The 23,005-nt window shown below is 43.3% G+C and overlaps 1 protein-coding gene across 1 annotated transcript in view; it reads left to right on the plus strand.

Moving 5' to 3' along the window:
* Nucleotides 1–23,005, plus strand: part of SPAG16 (sperm associated antigen 16) — a 569,616-nt gene that overhangs the window by 273,225 nt on the left and 273,386 nt on the right. The window contains exon 12 of the mRNA XM_063115872.1: nt 14,727–14,912. Coding sequence (XP_062971942.1) covers nt 14,727–14,912 — 186 coding nt within the window. The remainder of the gene's footprint in view (nt 1–14,726; nt 14,913–23,005) is intronic.

The following is a 23,005-nucleotide window of genomic DNA, read 5'->3' on the forward strand; positions in this document are numbered from 1 at the left end:
TTCCTGTAGTATCTAGGCAATATTAAACCAGCCCTTCTTTTTCACTATTAGAATTTCCAGATCAAAACTCTGAGAAGGCCTCTGTACCATTAAAATTGGCATGGAAAGGAGAACTTAGCCATACAGATGGGAAAGACGAGGGCCTTTAGTTTTGCTAGTCTACAAATTCCATCCTCCCTCACCATTAGCTGTGCTGGCTTGGGCTGATGGGAGTTGTAATCCACCAACTTCTGAAGCGCCACATGTTTACCACCCCTGTCTTAAAGGCATAGGAAAAATAGGTGTGCTAGAGTGATAGCTGGGAGGGAGGTGAGCCAACAGCCATTCAGGCAAGGCAAGGCCCTGAGAGAACTGAAGCAACAGGCCTTGTTTTAAAGGGGAATTGTGGATTTTTGCTGCATCTGAAATTTGGCAGCACAGTGACAATTTCTGCAGTAAGAGTGTATGCAGCCCCTACCGGGGGTCCAATGGGAGAATATTGCCCCCTGGACCTTCCAAAGATGATGATGATGATGATGATGGTGGTGGTGATTCTTACCCACTTTTCCATCTAGATCGAGGCGGGGAACAACAATAAGTATAAAATACATAAAACTGAATTTAAAACATAGCATACATTATAAAAACATTCTAAAATTTCACTGGATAGGCCTGCTGGAATAGATCAGTCTTTATAGCTTCCTTAAATGCTAAAAGACTGTTAAGTTGGCGAGTCTCCTCCGGCAGGCCATTCCACAGTCTGGGAGCAGCAGAAGAGAAGGTCCTTTAGGTAATACTTGTCAGCCTAATTTTGGCAGACTGATGTAGATTCTTCCCAGAGCACCTGAGTGTGCAGGGCGGATTGTACGGGAGAAGGCGATCCCACAGGTAACCTGGACCCAAACCACGTAGGGCTTTAAAGGTAATAACCAACACTTTATACTTCGCCCAGAAACTAATTGGCAGCCAGTGAATAGGGTGACCATATGACCGGATTTGCCCGGATTTGCCCGGGTTTCTGATGGCAAATCCGGGAGGGGGAGGGGAAATCTGGATTTTTCTTTCAAAGAGCAGCTCTGATGGGAATTAACAAAAATGCTTGTAATGCCGTCACTTTTTAAGATAAAGACATGAAACTTGGCACAATGGTAGCTCTTAGGAAGGGCTTTAGTCATACCAAATTTGAAACAGATCCGTTCATCCATTGATTTTTTAGGATTTTTTTTAAAATTGAGGTTTTAAAATTATTATTTTTTAAATCGTCATTTTTAAAGATAAAGAGATGAAACTTTGCACCATAAAAGGATTTAGGTAGAGCTTTAGCCACACCAAATTTGAAACAGATCCGTTCATCCATTGATTTTTTTTAGGATTTTTTTTAAAATTGAGGTTTTAAAATTATTGTTTTTTAAACTGTCATTTTTAAAGATAAAGAGCTGAAAGTTGGCACCATGATAGCTTTTAGGTAGAGCTTTAGCCATACCAAATTTGAAACAGATCTGGGGCCAGTAGCAAACCCTGTTAACAACAACAGCAGCTTGCAATGAGTGAAGATACAGTCAGAAAAGATATTTGAGGGAAGGGGAGAATGTAACACACAGAGTATAGCAAAAGCTTCAAAGTACAGCAAAACCTACAAAAGTAGGAGTGAGTGAAGTTAATTTCAGATACATTGAATCTCTCACTTGTTCTTTATTTCAGTGATTTTAACGTTAAGATGTTATGTAGAACAGATTTGTCTTAAACGTGTGCTGTAAAATCAGACATGTGACCAAAGCTATGTTCGGGTGGGCACACCCCCTTGGTGCTGGACACACTCCTTTGGGGGCGAACATGTTGTCCTCCTTTTTGGTTTCCAAAATATGGTCACCCTACCAGTGAAGAGATTTTAAAACTGGTGTAATGTGGTTCCCCCTAGGTGTACCGGTGACCAACCTGACTGCCATATTTTGAACTAATTGAAGTTTCTGGACTAGGCACAAAGGTAGCCCTATGTAGAGCACATTGCAGAAGTTGAGCCTCAAAGTTACCAGCGTGTGCACTACCGTCTTTAGGTTTTCCAACTCTAGGAAGGGGCTCAGCTGGCTTTGCGCGCATTTGAGTTATATAAAGTTAGCGGAGCCCCAATTAGCTACCCTGGTCGCCTGATCTAACTGGGATGACAAACTGCATTATACCTTCTAGTGGTTATCAGAGCGGCTCTACAGAGCAGCAAGGATAAGGTCCCTCTGCCTACAAGGTGCTACAGTTGTACAGAGATCAAGGCACCTGAGCCCTGCTGCTACTTTCCCTGGTTCAAGCCCACTTGAAGCCTTATGATATAGGGGATGGCTAGAAATGGCACAGGCATATTTCTGCAAGAGATGTGCTACAGCTACAGACCTGTGTTTGAGGGGATAGTATGGCTCCAATGCTTGCCTGGCCAGGGGATGTGTGGATAGATGCTTCTTGCCATCTTGTTTAATTAGCACTCTCACCATGTGTGTTCTTCCGGAGGCCTGATTTATTTAGGACCCAGTCAAAGTAGATTCTTTGGATTACCAAGATGAAACTAGACCACTTGTGAAAGGAATGACAGTTCATCGATAGAAAATGGATGCAGAATAAAAACGCAAAGGAAGCTCACACATCTCTTCAGCCGACAAAGCTAGCAACTCCCTTAAATCTAGCATATGTTGGGGGCCCAATCATCAGCATATAAGAGGTTGTTCCTAGAACTCAAACTCTTCCAGGCTGGTTGAGTACATTCCCCCATGGTGCGAAGCCAAATTGGTTAGGCCTCACCCCAGTCTTTTATATTCTTTTCTGATATATTGGTACATGCCCAAAGCATCGCAGCAGGATAATAATTTATCCCTATGACAAAGAGATCCCAGCTTTCCAACGTGGTGCTGGTGGGGAAGCCATCTTCATCTCCCTAGCAAGATAGAACAGTCAGGCAAACAGAGGAAATTAGACAGCTGTGTAACTGTTGACATGAGGATTATACCCTTATCAGTGTCGGACAGCAAGCAATTATTCATATGTGGATTGGTGCCTTCTTGCTATCAGTCTCTCTGCGAGAGACTCCTACAAGAAAAGCTGCCCATTTTATGCATTTATTAAACAGTATATAGGACACTTGCATAAGTTCAACACCTGGTCTGACTCCTCACCATTTCTTCTGATGTCAAACTCACTACACCATGTTCCCAATTCATAGCAAAGACCAACCAGCTATTGTGCATCCACATAGTCTAATTAATATTCTCTTCTGAAAGCACTGACCAGCTGACTTTTGTCCATTCATCTCATCTAATTAATGCTGTTGCTTACAATGTTCCTCACTTAAAGTACTAAAAAGTAAACTATTCTGCAACTGTCTTGCCTAACTAGTGCTCACCATTTATCCGAATCCAAGGCAAAGATCAGCTTTCTATTGTTTGTCTTTTCCCTTTCTATGTAGCTAGTTTAATTGTACACTACAATTCTAAAATATCATTCACAAATCACCACTCCTTCCTTTTCTACAGATTTGCCATAATTGTTCAGAAATAATTGCTGTATTTCACACTCTTTCCCACATCCTGGTTTTTGTTCGCAGAAACAAAAATAATGGGCATCTCTACTCATGTGCTTAATGGATCTCTAGGCATGGACTTTATGAGCAACTACTGGCTACTTTAACCTCTGGCTGCTTTAGAGAAAAGAGTCGGGACTCTTTTAGAGTCTCTGAAGTCTGAAGCCCCCACCCAGCTGAGTTCTGAAAGTTTTCAAGTTAGTTGAATGTCTATAGAAATTTTCCTTCACCGTTATTAAAAACCCAGGAACAATGTTTCAGCACATCAGAACATAACAAATATGCCAAACAGAAACTGGGATCATCTATGCAGTTTCTTGGAAATAAAGGAAGGTTCCATTAAAATAGGTTTAAATCAGAATGAAAAAGAGTTTGTTGTTCATTGTTTTTCTGGTAAAAAGAAGACCCCGAACAGTCAAACAGATGAGTGTTAGGTGACTTGGTGTACTTACGTGAGTAGCCTAAAGCAGGAGGCCTGATTTAAAGTATATAGTTTTGTTCAATTATGGATTATCAGTCCCCCTTCTTTACCTTGAATGGATTTTGTAAGCCCCCTGCCCGCTAATACTGTAAGTACTAATAAAGTTCTAAGCAACAGGTTTCACTTCAAAGACTCCTTGTAGCCAAAGCCCGCAAGCCATCCGAAGTTGCCATCTGTGATAGCTTAGTCTACCACCCTGTGGCAGGGTGGTGGTTCTTTGTTTTTGTTTTTACAAGACTAGGCAGAGATAATCACCTAGATCAGCAGTCCCCAACCTTTTTGGCATCAGGGACCGGTTTCGTGGAGGACATTTTTTCCATGGACCGGGGTGGGGGGGTTGAGAGGATGGTTTTGGGAAGCCCCCACCCCCTGCCTCCCCATTCCAGCGTCCTGCCTTTGCTTCGGCTGGGTGGGCGCCCATCCAAAGCGAAGCCAGGACTCTGGGGCGGGTGGCTTCGGAATGGCGCGCCCAGAAGTCGCTCTCCCAGAGTGGCTTCCGGCCAGGCGCGCCATTCTGAAGCCGGCCCACCCCACCCCAGCGTCCTGGCTTCACTTCGGCTGGGCAGGCGAGATGGCAACCCGCTCCCAGGTATGCTGGTGTGTGTGTGTGTGTGTGAAAGCAGCTTACCTGCGTGGCCCGGTTCCTAACAAGCTACTGACTGGTACCGGTCCGTGGCCCGGGGGTTGGGGACCCCTGACCTAGATCATCAGTGAACATTTAGAAAAATGTGAATAATATGATAAAATGATACAGAGCTTTTCAGTTACATTCTTCTAAACACAATAGAGGACAAGTAGTATATGGGGTTTAGTGTTGTCCTATAATCTGCCCTTTAGCCCAAAAGTCTCCCAAGGCAGCTTAAAAACGTGTCCCTGGACTCAGGCTTACAGTCTAAAAGACACCACATACATGGAAAGGGGATTGAGAGGGAGGAAGAAAAAAACATGTTCAGGCACTAGGTTCTTAGTTGTAAAATTCAGCAGGTCATGTGTGGCTGCTGCCACTTCCCCCTCTGACAGCCTCAGCAGCGATAGGTGGAAGCAGGAGGGGTGGGGATCTATCAGCTGGAGCTGGATCCAGGCACGATGGAGGGGTGTGTGTGTGACTGCTGGTCTTCTCCATTCTGAAAACTATTCCAAGTTGAGCAAAAATGCTCTGCTCAACGTTTCGGACGTATCGTCCTTCGTCAGGAGCTGGAAACATCTGCTGTGCTAGCAGGAGTTACTGATTTTTTCAGTGAGACACAGTAGCTCCTGCTAGCACAGCAACTGTTTCCAGCTCCTGATGAAGGACGATACATCCGAAACGTTGAGCAGAGCATTTCTGGATTTTAAGAATAAAATAGTTTTTAATACGTTTATCAAGCACCAGAATTGATTTCTCTTTTTAGCATCTATGCTTATTGATGCGTTTTCCCCCCTATAATGGAAAGAACCATGCCAGCTGCCTCTCTGAGGGGACATTTCGGCAGGGGGGGGGAGGAGACTAGAGAGGCCAGGATACAAGCTATCCTGGGGCTTCCCCAGCCTCCTTCCCTTCCCCTCTGAAATGCTTTTTGAGGGTGGGAGAATCTGCTTTCTAAGCATTTCCTTTTCCCCAATTCTAGATCGTGATAGTTTATGTAATACTAGATGGTGTGTGTAGTACTTTCTGAATGCTCAAAGTTGCCATTCTTATTCTTATGCTCTGAGGTTCATTTGATCTGATACATTCTGTTTTGTATAAGCTAGGAGGTGGGGTGAGGAACTGGACTGACAATCAGTAGAAAGTGGGAACCAAAGAATGCAGTATTATCTATTTAGAAGGCCAAAAATGCAAAGGATCAGGTCCGTAGCTTGGGGGTGCTCTTGGATCCAGAACTGTCACTTGAGACATAGGTGAACTCAATGACAAAGAGCACCTTTTATCGGCTTAGGCTGATATACCAACTGCGCCCTTATCTGGACAGAGATAGCCTAGCTACAGTTATCCATGCTCTGATAACCTCTCGTTTGGATTACTGCAATGCATTATACGTGGGGCTGCCTTTGAATCATAGAATCATAGAATCATAGAATGGCAGAGTTGGAAGGGGCCTACAAGGCCATCGAGTCCAACCCCCTGCTTAGTGCAGGAATCCACCCTAAAGCATCTCTGATCGATGGTTGTCCAGCTGCCTCTTGAAGGCCTCTAGTGTGGGAGAGGCCACAACCTCACCAGGCAACTGATTCCATTGTCGTACTGCTCTAACAGTCAGGAAATTTTCCCTGATGTCCAGCTGGAATCTGGCTTCCTTTAACTTGAGCCCGTTATTCCATGTCCTGCACTCTGGGAGGATCGAGAAGAGATCCTCGCCCTCCTCTGTGTGACAACCTTTTAAGTATTTGAAGAGTGCTATCATGTCTCCCTTCAATCTTCTCTTCTCCAGGCTAAACATGCCCAGTTTTTTCAGTCTCTCTTCATAGGGCTTTGAAAACGGTCCGGAAACTTCAACTGGTACAAAACAGGGCAGCACAGTTACTAACAGGGACTGGCTGACAAGACTACATCACGCCAGTCCTTTTCCAGCTTCTTTGGCTGCCAGTCCAGGTCCCGGCCCAATTCAAAGTGCTGGTATTAACATTTAAAGCCCTAAACAGCTTGGGGCCAGGCTATCTGAAGGAACGCCTCCTCCCATATATAGCTGCCCGGACCCTAAGGTCATCTTCAGGGGTCCTTCTCTGGAAGTGAGGCAGGTGGCTAGCAGGAGGAGGGCCTTCTCTGCTGTGGCACTCCGGCTGTTAAATGAGCTCCCTAAGGAGGTTCACTTGGCACCGACATTATATGCTTTTAGACGCCAAGTGAAGACCTTTTTATTCTCCCAGCATTTTAACAGTCTATAAATTTTTTTAACTTGGTGTTTTAAATTTGTAATTTTGCATTGCTGCTGTTTTTATCTGGTTGAGATTTTATATTGTATTTTATATTATGGTTTTATACTGTTGTTTTATACTTTGAATGCTTTTAATTTTTGTGAACCACCCAGAGAGCTCCAGCTATTGGGCGGTATAGAAATGTAATTAATTAATAAATAAAATAAATCATTTAGATTTGTTAGTTTTGAGATGCATGTAGGAAACCACAAAATGTGCCACTTGAGATCACTTAACAGAAATCAGAACTCAGTAGACCCTTATGATCATACTATGTGATCATTTCCAGAGGGACAAAGGAAGGTATTCTTCACTTTTTGCACTGATGTGAATGCTCAATTGGGTTTCTAATCTGTTTCAATGGTTTAGAGTACAGATCCGAGGTGTAGTTTGTTTTCTGGATTAATTAACTCCCTAGGGAATAGGGGTTTATTACTGGACACCCAATGGTATACATCTTTTTATGTGTGGGTGTTGTATAATACAATCACACACACACACACACACACACACACACACACACACCCCTCTTAAAATTGTAGGCGATTCTGGTCTGAAGCAAGATACTAAATCTGATGAAAGCTTTGGGAATAGTCTGCATTGGTTTCTCATGCATGGTTTCTCCCCTGTCCCAATGTATGGCTCAGGGGAGCAGCAGCAGAGGCAGCTTAGTGGATGGAACAGGTAGGAGGAGGGCAACCAGGATGATCAGGGGTCTGGAAACAAAGCCCTACGAAGAGAGATTGAAACAACTGGGCATGTTTAGCCTGGAGAAGAGAAGATTGAGGGGAGACATGAGAGCACTCTTCAAAGACTTGAAAGGTTGTCACACAGAGGAGAGCCAGGATCTCTTCTCGACCAGAGTGCAAGACGTGGAATAATGGGCTCAAGTTACAGGAAGCCAGATTCCGGCTGGACATCAGGAAAAACTTCCTGACTGTTAGAGCAGTACGACAATGGAACCAGTTCCCTAGGGAGGTTGTGGGCTCTCCCACACTAGAGGCCTTCAAGAGGCAGCTGGACTACCATCTGTCAGGGATGCTTTAGGGTGGATTCCTGCATTGAGCAGGGGGTTGGACTCGATGGCCTTGTAGGTCCCTTCCAACTCTGCTATTCTATGATTCTATGATTCTATGATTCTATGAGGTGCTTGGGTATTGGGTAAAGATAGGGCATGGCCAAATGGGAAGAGCTTGATTAGAGGAGTATCTGGAGGCAAGTGTGGATGGCCTTGCATCCCTCCCCACTTCTTTGGGAGCATCCTCCACCATTTGAGAGAACCTGGATTTTTTTTTAAAAGAAAAGATTTGAAAAAACAGTTCAGTCCCTTTCAAAAGAGGGAGGGAGAAAGCAACCAGTTTCTTTAATGAACACAGCTTTGCAAAACCATGGAGAACTGACTAGGCATTAACCTGCGCACAATTCTTCCCCCAGCCGTGTTCTGCAGTGACAGCTGAGGTCAGCACTTCTACTCTCACTTCATCAACTTTTACTTTCAACCCTTGAATGCCCCACTCCCTGGAAACACATTTCTCTCCTGGCCTATTAGAGACAAAGACGATCAGCCTTTAATGCAGAGCTCGTTTGACTCCTTGGATACATTCGATTTAGGAAAAAATTGGGGGAAATATTTCAGCACCTTGTCAACATTTTGGATTTAATAAATAATTTTATCATATTGCATTTCATATATGAGACTGAACACCTTCATGTTATTTTCTGCACTTTAAATATAAGCGAGTCAAGCCAGCTCCCCCGTTGAAGCTAAAAACTACTGCTGACTCCAGTAGGTTGAATGCTCCATTATTGATATGGTCATTATCTCATGCGGCCCCTTGTGTCGCCATCTGTCTCAAGCAGTGCCATGCAGGTTCAACGTGGGATGCAGAAGCTGCCATTGCTGTGATAGGGTGTGTGCAGGAGCTGGGGAGGGCGCTGCGCTCTGGCAAGGCGCAACTACCTCGTTGCCAGAGAATAGAAATTGTTATTTCCTAAAACTTGGCCATTTCAGAAAGCCACCCAATTTTTATTATATGGTTTTGTGAAATCACTTCTATTACACCATCAGGGATTGCAAACAACAGTCCTGTTTCACTCGCCCGTCTTCAGGGATGCTTTACTGTGGAGCAGGAACACTTTGAGGTTGTTTGGGACACCTGCCATCGTGGTCCATCCACAGCAAAAGCCGTCGCTTCCCTCTGGAAAAGGCGCAGTTTCTGAAAGTCCTTTTTCCTAAAATGAGGCTTCCGTGTGTTTTTGCAGCAGTGTAACATGTCGCCCTGCATTAAATCCTGGGCATCATGGCCTCTGTGACCTGGCCATGATGTGGTCAAGGGCGGGGGAGACTGCCCCATTCCCTCTTGTTTCCCAAATCACAGGGCTCATCTACACCAAGCAGGATATTCCACTATGAAAGCGGTATATAAAAGGCAGGAGCCACACTACTGCTTTATAGTGGTATTGAAGTGCACTGACAACTGTTGACACATACTATATACCGCTTTCGTACGGCTATATCCTGCTTGGTGTGCCTCCTGCCTTTTATATACCACTTTCATAGTGGAATATCCTGCTTAGTGTAGATGAGACCGAAGTAACTTTTCCCACTGATAAAATCCCCAGCAACCCCTCACAATACTGTAGTTCTGGGGACATCCATTCACCTTAGGTAGCCTGCTTTTAATCTACAACATGTCCCCCTTTTGTTTACTCGGAAGTAATTTACTCGAAAGTAAGAAATAAATTTTGCTCCCCGCTGCAGTGAATCTTTAACATATACAAGTGATAGATGAGAATCTCTGTAAAGCCTCCCCTCTTATGTGCATGTTTACTCAGATGTAAGAAATAAATCTTGCTCTACTGTGTTATATTGCTAAAGTGTTAAAAGTGTTAAAGAGCAGAAGCATTAAAAGAGCTAAACAGCATGGGTGCTTTAGCAATAATAATAATAATAATAATAATAATAATAATAATAATAATAATAATATATTTCTTACCCGCCTCTCCGATTGGATCGAGGCGGGGAACAACAGCAAGCATAAAATCCATAAAATACTGATTAAAAAAATAGTATACACTGTTAAAATCATCCTAAAAACATACTAAAAATATCCTAAAAATTCTACTGGATAGGCCTGCCGGAAGAGATCGGTCTTGATAGCTTTCTTGAATGGCAATTGTTTCCTGGGCAAGGTCCTTGAGTGGGTGGTTGCCGGGCAGCTCCAGACACTCTTGGATAATACTGACTATTTGGATCCATTTCAGGCCTGGTTTTGGCACGGAAACAGCCTTGGTCGCCCTGTATGATGACCTGTGTTGGAAGAAAGACGGGGGTAGTGTGACTCTGTTGATTCTCCTTGACTTCTCAGCAGCTTTCAATACCATCAACCATGGTTACCTTCTGGAGTGACCAGCTGAGTTGGGAGTGGGAGGTACTGCATTGCAGTGGTTCCACTCCTACTTGGCTGGTCAGCTCCAGAAGGTGGTGCTTGGGGAACATTGCTCAGCCCCGTGGATGATCCAGTATGGGGTTCCACAGGGGTCAGTCTTGTCCCCCCATGCTGTCCAACATTTACATGAAACCACTGGGTACGGTCATCTGGAGTTTTGGAGGATGTTGTCATCAGTACACAGCTCTATTTTTCATTTTCATTTTCATCAGGTGAGGCTATGGATGTGCTGAACGCCTGGCTGTGACAATGGACTGGATGAGGGCTAAACTCAATCCAGACAAGACTGAGATGCTGTTAGTGGGTGGTTCCTCTGACCGGATGGTGGGTGTTCAACCGGTTCTGGATGGGGTTGCCCTCCCTCTGAAAGAGCAGGTTTGTAGCTTGGGGTTTTCCTAGAACCATCTCTGTCCCTTGAGGCTCAGGTGGCCTTGGTGGCAACGAGTGCCTTCTACCAGCTTTGGTTTGTGGCCCAGCTACGCCCCTATCTGGGCAGGGATAACCTAGCTTCAGTCATCTATGCCCTGGTAACCTCCAAATTAAGATCATCTACAGGGGCCCTTCTCTGTGAGCCCCTGCCAAAGGAAGTGAGGCAGGTGGCTACTAGGAGGAGGGCTTTCTCCTCTGTGGCACCCCGGTTGTGGAACAAGCTCCCCAGAGAGGTCCGCCTGGCGCCTACACTGTACTCCTTTCGTCGCCAGCTGAAGACCTTTTTATTCACTCAGTGTTTTAACACTTAATTTTAACTTAAATTTAAATTATACTGTTTTAACTCTGTATTTTAACCTATATCAATTTTGCTGCGTGGTTTTATCCTGGTTGTGCTTTTTATATTGTATTTTGTATTTGTATTTTTAACTTGTTGGTTGTTTTATGATGGTTTTAATTTTTGTGAACCGCCCAGAGAGCTTCGGCTATTGGGCGGTATAAAAATGTAATAAATAAATCAAATAAATAAATAAATAAATTAGATTACTGCAACGTGCTGTACATGGGGCTGCCTTTGAAGACAGTTCGGAAGCTGCAGCATTTTCAAAATGCAGAGGCCAGATTGATAACCAGAACCAGAAGGTTTGAAGATATGAGACTGATTCTGGCCCGCTTGCATTGGCTGCCTATATGTTTCCAAGCCCAATTCAAGGTGCTGGTTTTAACCTATGAAGCCTTACACAGCTTGTTTCTGTGGGAGACTGGCAAACACAGTTCTTGGTGGGATTTCGGGGAAAAGGTCTCTGTGCGTTTTCTCTGGATGCCTGATATCCCTTACAATGCATTTCCTGTCCCCAAGCAGGGGAAACTGGGTAGCAGGGACCAAGCACCTCGTATCTAGTATAGTCCGCTTTTTTCAGTGTAGTGTGCCGCTGATGGATCAAAGCTGATTTCAGGAAAAAGTGGAGAAAAGCTGAAAGAGGTTCCCAATGTACTTGGTGTAAAACAAATTTCATGTTGATGAACTAATTCTGCAATTCTTCGCACGCATCTGTAGTAGTAAGTCCTATTGAACACAGTGGGAGTTAATTCCAAATAAAACAAACTATAAGAATCTTGAGCATGTACAGCCTTGGGACCCTGCACTCTATGAATGACACATTTTAGACATTTATATCAGTGTAATATAAGGGCATTATTTACTTGAGTATCCTAATAAAACTTCCCTGTCAGAGGAATAGCAGTCTAACGAAATGTCTGCAAATGAAGCCTGATTTACTTCCTTTGAAAAAAAAAATTAAGTTGCTTTGAATAATGTTTCATATCTTTAAATAATATTTGTAAAAGTACAGCCATATTTTATATCCATGTTTTGCAGCACTTTAAAATAAATGAAGCTATTTCAAAGTCTGTTTTTTTAACCTGTCTTCGTCTGTGGTATTATTAATAATATACTAACATACGGTTCTCATTTATGATGGATCAAAAAGCGGAGATATTTCTAGCACCGTCTTATTTAAGTTTAAATTATTTCCCCTGGTTTTCTAAAAATGTAACCATTGGCAACCATTTCATGAGTTTGGAGGAGGAGGCAAGGAGGAGAGGGAGGGTTCTGCAGGGTGAATGGCAGGTTAATAATTCTGGGCTCTGGTGTAACGTGCTGTTGGGAAAGTGCCCAGTTACACTCCATACAGGCGAATGAATTTAATTCTCTGCTTCTGTTCAATTGATAATACCTTTATTAAACACTCCACATAAAGGCTTCTATTAAACACTTGGACTGGGAGTCGGGAGATCCGGGTTCTAGTCCCCACTCAGCCATGGAAACCCACTGGATGGCTTAGGGCCAGTCACAGACTCTCAGCCCAGCCTACCTCACAGGGTTGTTGTTGTGAGGATAAAATGGAGAGGAGGATTATGTACGCCACCTTGGGTTCCTTGGAAGGAAAAAAAGGCGGGATGTAAATGTAATTAATAAATAAATTCTAATGCATGACAATTAGACATGTACATCTAACTAGATGTTTTCTTTCTTTCTTTCTTTCTCTCTGAAATGTGTTTTGGAGGAAGGGATTATTTTGGAGTGATAGCTTGGTTGACATTTTAATTTGTGATGGAAATATTTTTTAACGTTCAATTAATTTATTCCTTCATAAAACTTTGGAACTGTGCATGGCTAAAGCAAATTCTTTGTTTTGAAATATAGATGTCACACACAAACTCTGCAAGCCGAACTCTGAAATTTTCACCTTGCCATGCTCTAGATATCACCGGAACCTCATGGAGGTCCCCTATGCCTCTCTCAACCTGCCCTTAATCTTTCGTGCAAGCTCCTGAAACTAAGGCCTTAGCTAGACCTAAGGATTATCCCAGGCAAATGAAGGGGTCGTCCCTGCCTGCTCCCAGGATCCCCTGTGTGCCATTTGGATGCAGAGGGATGATCCCAGGAGAATCCCAGGATATAGGCCTGGTTTAGCCATGGCCTAATTTATGAATCAGAAAGTCCCTAGTTCCCATCTCACTCATCCCTGTCATAAACTCTCAGCCTCAGCTCTCCCTCTGCAGTATGGGGATAATAATATTGACCCTTATAGGGTAATTGTAAGTGTTACTGCAATCAGGTGTTTTGAACACTTAAGGAAGGGCACAATCCTACATGATCTGCCCTGTCTGCTTATAAGCCCCTGTACTCAGAAGCTTACAGTTATCCCATTCAGAGCGGCAGGCACATCGCCCATCTAGTGGGGGGATGGGGAGGGAGGAGGCTGGCCTGGCCATAGGGTTTCTCATATGGCTGATGCCCCAGTCTCCTCACCTCCCACCCCCAGGAATGCCCCCTTTCCCCACTTATGCATTCCATAGTGTGACTCATGGGCGGGTGCATACGGGAGAGAAACCCTGTCAGTGCCCTGAGTGTGGGAAACGGTTCAGTCAGCACGGACATCTTGTCATTCACCAGAAGGTCCACATAGGAGGGAAAGGATACCGGGCTAAGCCACAGAAAGCCCATACAGGCGAGAGGCGCTCTGTGCGAAATTCGAAGACGGGGCGTTCCTCCCCCAAGAATGGAAAACAGAAAAGCCGCTGCACAGGAAAGAGGACGGTATGAACGGCCAAAGAAGTTGTGCCGGGCAGAAGCGTTCGTTCGTCACAGAAGCCATGCCGAAAAGGTGCCACCTGGACAGCAGAAGGTTCATATGAAGAGAGAAGCCTCAGATTCATGATCACTGCTTTGAAAGGGCCTCTGGAGAAATTGCATGCAGGGAGTTAACCTTTCCAAAATACTTTGCGAACCGGGAAGGATAAATAAAATATGGCATCCTTGCATCTTTTGTGAGCTGTCTTTCACCACCCATCCATGTATTATCCTCGTAATTTAAAAACGAGTATAAACGAGAGCTGCATGGCCTGTATTAGCCTCACGGGTTCCAGCAGCCAGGACAGATAGCAGGTTTTTAGGATGTTTTAACAATGTATATTATGTTTTAATTCAGTTTTATGTATTTTATCGTTTACTGTTGTTCCCCGCCTTGATCAAAATGGAGAGGCGGGTAAGAATTAAATTATTATTATTATTATTATTATTATTATTATTATTATTATTATTATTATTATTTACAAGAGTGGAGACATAGCAGAGAGAACCACGCCAGCTATGAGGGGGAGAGGGCAGAATGTGCAGTGTCTGGAGCCCTCTTTCTGACCTCGGAGCCCATAAACCAAACTATCCTATGTGTCCTGTCCCCCCGAGACGCTGTCTGGGGGAAATAGGATTGCTCCTTAAAAATCCTACATAAATGTGTTGTTGTTGTTGTTGTTGTTGTTGTTGTTGTTAATAAACCTAATCACAAATAATAACACCAAACCATTTTAACATTAATTTTAGAATCAGTTTCAAGAAATGTTGTAATAAGTGACTTTTTCTTTTCAATAACAGCGGAACAAAACTGGTCACTTCAAGTGGGGATACAACAGTTCGGATATGGGACTTCACAAAGGGCGGATGCATTCTGACCTTAGAAGGTCACAGCTATGCTGCGTGGGATTGCACCTGGCATTCATGCGGAGATTTTGTGGCTTCTGCCTCTATGGATAAAACTAGCAAAGTATGGGACCTAAACAGGTATGTAGTTATTTGTAAACACCTGTACGTTCACTCTCTCTTGATGATAGAATATAAATGGGTTGGAAAGCATGTAGAATTTTTAGACTAAACAAAGATTATTTGATGGTGACTCTAGAGAACTCCAAGGGATCTTTTGTATTAATTTGGTTCTTAAAATAATTTTATTAACAAGTTATCAGATAAAAACTATCAATGTAGTATCCATTATTAATTATAATCTTCTAAAATAATCAATATAAACAAAGACAAATTATATTGTACCACATTGGTTTACTCAAAGAGTTATATTGCAAAGTATCTCTAACGTGTAAACTGATTCTTCATACATGGTGCTTTCTTACCCGTCCATTAAATTAAGTGCTCGAGAGCCTTACAGATCAATACTAGGTATCCTGATTACACCTAATCGCTCTGGTGTAACCTGCTTTAGCAATCGTATAGTATTCAGGAAGGAGGACCCTTTCTACTTCTTTTAAGCCTTGTGCTTCAGTTCTGGTAGGCGGGTATGAGGAATCAGTTGTGTATAGAAGACAACCCATCGGTTCTGCCACCTCCTGTCCTAGTTTTTGCCTATTTCAGAGCTATGTAATAAACTGCACCATCTGGCAGTGACAGCATAATAATGGCAGAGACATAGTTGTGCAGATGTGATATTTTGGTTCACTTGTGATGCTAACAGTTAGGTTGTGATTCTGCCAAATGTCATTTTGCTCCATCCCAACTTATTATTTGTTGCTAAGTGACCTACAGGGTTGGATCTTAAAGGTCATATTTCTTTTCTCAGGATTGCTGTGCATATGACTGAAACCAAGCATATTCCTCTTATGGCCTCGAAGAAGGCAACTTAATTTTTTATCAAAGCTTCCTTCTAATGGGCAGTTAAGTAAGAGAATTAAGCAGGTATCCTGGCCTGCTGCCCAGGGCAGAGGATTTATAAATGCCATGGTTTATACCTACTCATGCTTTCGTGAAATAGCCTTAAGTGTCAAGGCTAGTAGATGGGGATTCATAGTGGCTGAATAATAAAGCGCATTTCAATAATTTCCTTGTAATAAACTTCCATTTTCTCATTAAAAGAAATTGTAAGTCTGTTTGCTGTATTTGCATATGCTTTTCATATTGACGCAGACTTTCATAGCTGGTATTCTTTATGATGCATATAATCATCACTGCAAATAATTAAATTCTTCACAACATAAATTTGATTATGGATTGGATTGTGCTCAAGCTATCCTATGTCACTTATTTTAGAGCTTCTGTATTTGTGTAAACAAGCATAGTTCAGAAGATTATTTAATGTTTCATTTTTAATATGTAATTCAGGACTGTGTTTCAAGATTTATAGTTTATCATTTATATGGATAATGATTCATGACCTGCTTATGCTGCGTATAGTGTGGACATATTAGGGCAAAACCAATCTATTAAACCGTTTCTGAGAGACAGCCCAATCCTATCCATGTTTACTTGGAATTAAGATCCAGCCTATTAGAACATCATTAAAACATTTCCTGAACTGTACCACTTTAAACAGTAGGTGGGAGTAGTTATATGTTTGAATACCCCTCTGTCTGTACATAGAGTGCATTTGAACTAGAGCTGTGCACAAATGGACTCTCAAAATTCTCCACGCTGTTTGTGGGGACCATTTCACAGAACTTCTCTATCTTCTGTAGATGCTTACTGAGTTTAGTGGGATGTACTTTCTTAATTTTTGAGTGTAAAATTGCCACGATTCAACTTTTATCTGTCATTTTGTCATGTTTCTCAGAACACTCCTGCTTTTGATGGGAAGCAAATGACGAGGCTTGCTAAGTAATCTACAAAGCTTTTATTAAGCAACAAACGTCTCTTCTACCTGAAGAGAGCCTAACCTCTTGGAAACATCCCACTAGGCAAAACTATGCAAATTAAGCAAGACAATTGTCTGCTCAAGAAGAATAGGAAGCCACTTCTCAAATGCCTGTAACTTCAGAGAGCCTAGTGCGGAGGCAGGTTCTGGCATAATCGAGCTGACTTTCTCACGCCTTCCTTCTGCCCTTTACGTTTGAGCTTCCGGTGGACCCTAGCATCAGCTAGCTTGTCGGGACGCTTACCTCCGGAAGAAGGCTCACTTCCCATCGAGTGTGTAGGATTTGGCCTTGAGGAGATAAGCTCTGGAGAGGGCTGACTCCCAGCTTGGGGAATCACCTGTGAGAGCTTCCTCCCCCACTCGTACAGGCTGGCTGGTGTCTGGCGCTGCGTCTTCTAGTTCTGAATCTGATTGATTACCTGAAACATCTTCTCCCAAGACAGGGTCAGTAGGGTCAGACATGACACATTTACATAGAATGAATGGTTTTTTTGAATGTGCAATCACATGATGACATCAGAAAACCACTTGAAGGCTAAAGATTTACAACATCAAAAATTAATATTGAATGCCAGTAGAGTCTAATTTGTTAGAGAGTGTTGGAGTAGGGCCTGGGAAACCCAGGTTCAAATACCCCCTCAACCCTAAACTGCCTCATGGGGATCGGAAAAAATGATGCTCCCTGGAGGAAGGATGGGGAAATGCAATAAATAAATACAATATTCAGACTAAGGGGTACTTTAACACACACTAGTTGTAACCTTGCTAATCTTTTTTTTTAACTGAATGATAAACACTCAGGAGCCAATACTTTAAAGCTCCCTCAATGTTCCTACACACTGGTTTCAATGACAATAATTGACCTGTATCCATTCCAATCAGCTGCAGTACAGTACCTCCTTCTACCCACTGTGAGAACAACCCACAGATATCTGGCAAACATAGGACACAATCTATCCAAAGTTAAGCAACTTGAAAGTTCTGTTGATTTTAGGCATGTGCTCCGCTCCTATTAGAAGCGCAGAAGCAGGAGCGAATTGGCCTGCTCCGCCTTGCCCAGAGGCGGAGTAGAAGCGGACCGCGGACCCCTAGAAGCAAGGCGAAGAGAAGCGACCATTGGCGGAGCGCTTCTCTTTCTGCAGAGCGCTCCGATCGCCATCTTGAAACATTTCGCCCATAGATAACTGGGTTGTTTTTGAAGCTATCGTTCTGAAAATTCTTGTGCTTAGACGGTCATGGATGGGGGTCATTTTGAGACTACTCTCACCTCTCTGCATCGTGCAGGTCACGTGCTATATTTTTTAAAAAATCGGGTCAACAAACAGGGACAGTGCGGGTCAAACGGCGGTTTTCGCCCATAGGATTGCATTGCGGAAAAGAATCGGGGATAACTGGGTTGATTTTTAAGCTATCGTTCTGAAAATTCTTGTGCTTAGACAGTCATGGATGGGGGCCATTTTGAGACTACTCTCAACTTTCTGTGTCCTTTGGTTCGCGTGCTAGAATTTTTAAAAAATCGGGTCAACAAACAGGGACAGCGCGGTAAACCGGCGGTTTGGGTTTTTTTTGTTTTGAAGCGATGACAGGCACATTCAACTCCCAATCTTGATGAGAATTGATCACCTCATGAAGCATCCTCCAATCCCAGCATTGGGGGGGGGACTAAGGCAGAGGCACCCTCAGAGCTTTCTGCTTTGTGTCTCTTTGTGGGTTGGCGTTCGTGGAGAGAGGAGTTAGTTATAGGTGCTGCTGCTGTGTTTGGACTTTGGAGATAGATTAGGATTTAGCTTGGTGCGTGTTTGTTTGCTTCTTTCTGACTTTTAGCTTAGTTTGCTCTGTGTTTTTCCCTTACTTTGATTTAATATAAACTTTATTTTTAAACTTTGGAGTGTGTGTTTGTTTGGTTGGTTGGTTGGTTGTCCCCCCCCTCCCTTCTCTTAAAGCCTGACTGTGTTTCATCTTCCTTCCTTCTATATACCAAAAAAAATACAAAAAAAACCCAAAAAAAATTATTCTCTATTTCTTCTCTCTGTTACTTGGACTCTGTGTGTGACTGTGTGATTGTGTGAGCGTGCTGTGTGTGCAGTGCACTGTTTGTGAAGTGCAACAGCCACTGATTGAGCATTTCAAATCCTGTTTGGGCAAAGCGTACACACACTTCTTGTCCCATTTCCCTACATACAGTAGGATTAGACACATGGATTAGCTTTCATGGTGCCAAGTTTGAGGTTTCTAACGTGCAAAATGACAGAGCTATGGAAAGGGGTGTGAATGGGGTGCCCGATTTTCAAAAATTCCCCAAAAATCAGGGGATGATGGGATTGCCTTGAAACTTGGCGTCCATGTGGACACGTGGATAAGCTATCATGGTGCCGAGTTTGAGGTGTCTAACATGCAAATTGATGTAGTTGTAGAATGGGACAATTTGGGGTGAGTTAAGCCGCGCCAAAAATCAGGGGATGATGGGATTGCCTTGAGTCTGGGCGTCCATGTGGACACATGGATAAGCTATCATGGTGCCGAGTTTGAGGTTTCTAACATGCAAATTGACGGAGCTATCCCAAGGGGTCTGAATGGGGTGCCCGATTTTCAAAAATTCCCCAAAAATCAGGGGATGATGGGATTGCCTTGAAACTTGGCATCCATGTGGACACGTGGACAAGCTATCATGGTGCCGAGTTTGAGGTTTCTAACGTGCAAATTGACGGAGCTATCGAAAGGGGTGTGAATTAGGGTTATGGGTGGTGCGTTAGAGGTTAGAGCCGCGCCAAAAATCAGGGGATGATGGGACTGCCTTGAGTCTGGGCGTGCATGTGTGTCCCTGGGTAAGCTCTCATGGTGGCGAGTTTGAGATTTCTAACATGCAAATTGACGGAGCTATGGAAAGGGGTGTGAATGGGGTGCCCGATTTTCATAAATCCCCCAAAAATCAGGGGATGATGGGATTCCCTTGAAACTTGGCATGCATGTGTATACCCCCATGAGGTGTCATGGTGCCAAACGTGAGGTTTCTAACTTGAACAGAAAAAAAGTTGTTTACTTTTTTAGCTTTCAATGCAACCCTATGGGGGGGGAAACGGAGCTCCGATCCGGATCCGGCGCTCCGAGCGGAGCGGAGCGGAGCGGACATGGGCGGAGCGAGGGCGGGGCGAAGCAGCCCAATCCGAAAATCGCGGATTTGGAAGTGAAGCGGAGCGGGGGGTCCGTGCACACCCTTAGTTGATTTCACTGGGAGAGTTAAAGCTGTAATGAACTCTGGCTGGACCCAGCCCTCAGCGATTCCACACAGATTCGTCTTACATGTGGGACTGTTCACAAACGTTTTCGTCTTGAATGGATCCTCTGGCAGGTTATGAAATGAAATTCTAAGAGTGGTTTAAGCTGGATTTCAAACTAAATAAGTAATGCTTATAATGTACTGTGGGAGCATGCTTCATTATGCTTGTTTGTACAATAGCTTGTTACTGCAGTACAGGCAAAGGAATGCAATTAGAAACCCAGATGGTGGAGGATATAACATTTTCTGACATAACATCTCTAGAGAGAAAGTGTCCTAGGTACTACACCAAGTATTGCTGGCTTGACTTGCACTCAAGAGGGAATGGGCTTTCTGGCTTCTGCAGCATCTTCACAGTCCCAATCTGACAGTGTTGGCACTTCCAATTTTCACTTTCTTGTTTTTGTAACTCCAAGTCACATGGTATTCGGGGTTTCAATTGAACTTTCCCAAGGAGGAAAGCCTGTTAAATTGCAACAGGGAAGAAGTTCCTTTCCTTTCAGCGTGAGCCGCCAAGCCATCATTTCTTCAGTAGCTCATCAGCAGATAGCTGATTTGAAGATTGTGTATTACTTTTGAAAGGTCTGAATCTGATGATCAGAAAGCTCCTAATGCAGCTTTATACAGAACAGAGCAACGTTTCCCCCTGAGTGGGTGCCGAAGAAGGATTGCAGCAGCGTTGGATGTGCTCTGATGAGATTTCAGACAAAGGCAACGCAATCAAATGCAGCCAGCCATTATGCTCAACCATAATGGTATTACCAGGGATCCCACACGGAACTGAGTTGCGTGCTACAGACACGGAGAAGATTAAATGTTAGCATTGCAACATTGTCAAGAGATTCCAATCAGGCTTAGAGCTAACTGTACATGCATGGACATCTGAACTTATGCCAAATGTATGGGAAGGAAATGCAGTGATACACAAAGGAAAGGCAGGAGGTTCTAGTGAGACAATCTCAGGTTTTTTGTACAGATTTATAAAGTAAACTTAAAGAATTTTTTTTCATATAAAAATATGAATGCTATAGAAAATGAATGAATGCTATAGAAAAACAAAATAGTTTGTCAAAGTATAGTGCCATGCTCACTACCAAAGGGTGGAGGGAGCCTCTTTAGGGGAGGGGGGAAATGTAGGGCAAGGACTGTTTCTCTAACACCTGGCCAATCTGTTTTTGTGTTTTTAGAGTCTTCGGTGGGGGGTTGGTTTTCTTCCCAGGGACTGATTAGATGCCTGATATGAGGCCAAGTGGGTGTCCCTGGGCCGGGGGACGTCCAATTAGTGTGGCATTTGGAGGTAACATGGCCCCAACAGTTAATGGCTGTGCCATGGTGTGGTGTGTCCATCCTGCTACTCAGAGCTTTGATGGTTGCCCTGCCAGCCTACCCTTAGGTTTTTGGATGTTGCTCTTAAATGCCATAATAAGAGCAGCCTCATCCATGATCCAATCATGAATGAGGCAGCCTATCTGTCATGTTTAACCAAGACATGAGCAGGAAGGAGTTGTGCCCACTAAGATACTTGGTTCAGCATCAAGGTAGACTTGAGGGCCAGGCGTTTGGGGTTTGCTATAGTTTATAGGAATTCTCTCTCTTTCTCTCCAGGCTCCCTGTCAATCAGATTTCTAGTCTGGAATATTGATGACTTGTCTTGGGACAGCAGAACAGATCAGGGATTCTGCTGGTGTAGCACCCACTCTGCTGCCCTGCAGTCTTCCTACTTAAGCTGATGGAGGTGGTCTCAGATGTGATCCTTAGGACTCCCAGAATGCTGGTACTGGAGGAAATAAACATTCATACCAAGGATGCCTTGTCTGAAGTGGTTTAGGATTCCATGGCTTCCATGACAACCATGGGACAGTCCCAACATGTCATTGGCCCAACACATGTAGTAGGGCATACTCTAGACTGGTTTTTCATTTGGCCATGGAAATGGTGATCTCAGGATGGAGATTTTGAATCAGTCCTTTTGCCATGATTAGTGAGGTTTAGACTTATGACAGTTTTTCCCCTCTAGAAGAGTTTAGGATTCCTTAATAGGGGACCTATTAAGATGGTTCTGGATGGTTTTCAGAGGACTGTGTGTGTGTCTGTGTCCACTTGATATGGCTGGCTCTCCTGTCAAAGGCGCGGATTGAGAGACTAGCTCTGGTGCCGATAAAAATGATTAAAATCTTTAATAGTTCTTGTCTGCGTCTGGAATGCTCGATGTTTCGGATTAGAAATAATCCTTCTACAGGAGCTACAATCAATCAGATTAACACAGTTTTAAAACTTATTTACAAAACCAAACTCCCATGGGATACAACACCTACGGTATTCTTAATATTTCAATAGTGGTTTATTGCCTATACAATCAAATTTAGAGGTTTTTTAAATATATATATATATTAATTTGATTCATAGTTTTATAAGAAATTTTGAATTTTTAAAAAAATATTCTCACAAAGTGCAGCAAATGATTTTTACTAGAGCATTAAACATGAACCACAGCCGTTATCACACTAAAATTCTTGCAAAGCCTGCATTGTAAAACCTTTGAATTTCAAAACTTTTAGCAGTTTTAACTGTCCTGGCCTGGCAATAGTATAGTAAACTATATGCATAACACATATTGTACAATTCTTAAACACTGACCTGACGCTGAAAACCTTATTCTTATATTTTAAATATTTTCTGGAGCCTTTTTTCTTTCTGCGTCGAGCATTCCAGACGCAGACAAGAACTATTAAAGATTTTAATCATTTTTATCGGCACCAGAGCTAGTCTCTTAATCCGCGCCTGCACAGTGGTGCCTTCTTACCCTGCCAACTACATGCTCTCCTGTCAAAGTCCTGATTGATCTGTGGAACATAGAGATTGATCCTGCGCATCCTCTCCTGATTAGTAGAGCTTGTATGCACTGAGCAGGGGGTTGGACTTGATGGCCATATAGGACCCTTCCAACTCTACTGTTCTATG

The sequence above is a fragment of the Elgaria multicarinata genome, chromosome 2 (genome assembly GCF_023053635.1).
Source record: "Elgaria multicarinata webbii isolate HBS135686 ecotype San Diego chromosome 2, rElgMul1.1.pri, whole genome shotgun sequence".
NCBI lineage: Eukaryota > Metazoa > Chordata > Lepidosauria > Squamata > Anguidae > Elgaria > Elgaria multicarinata.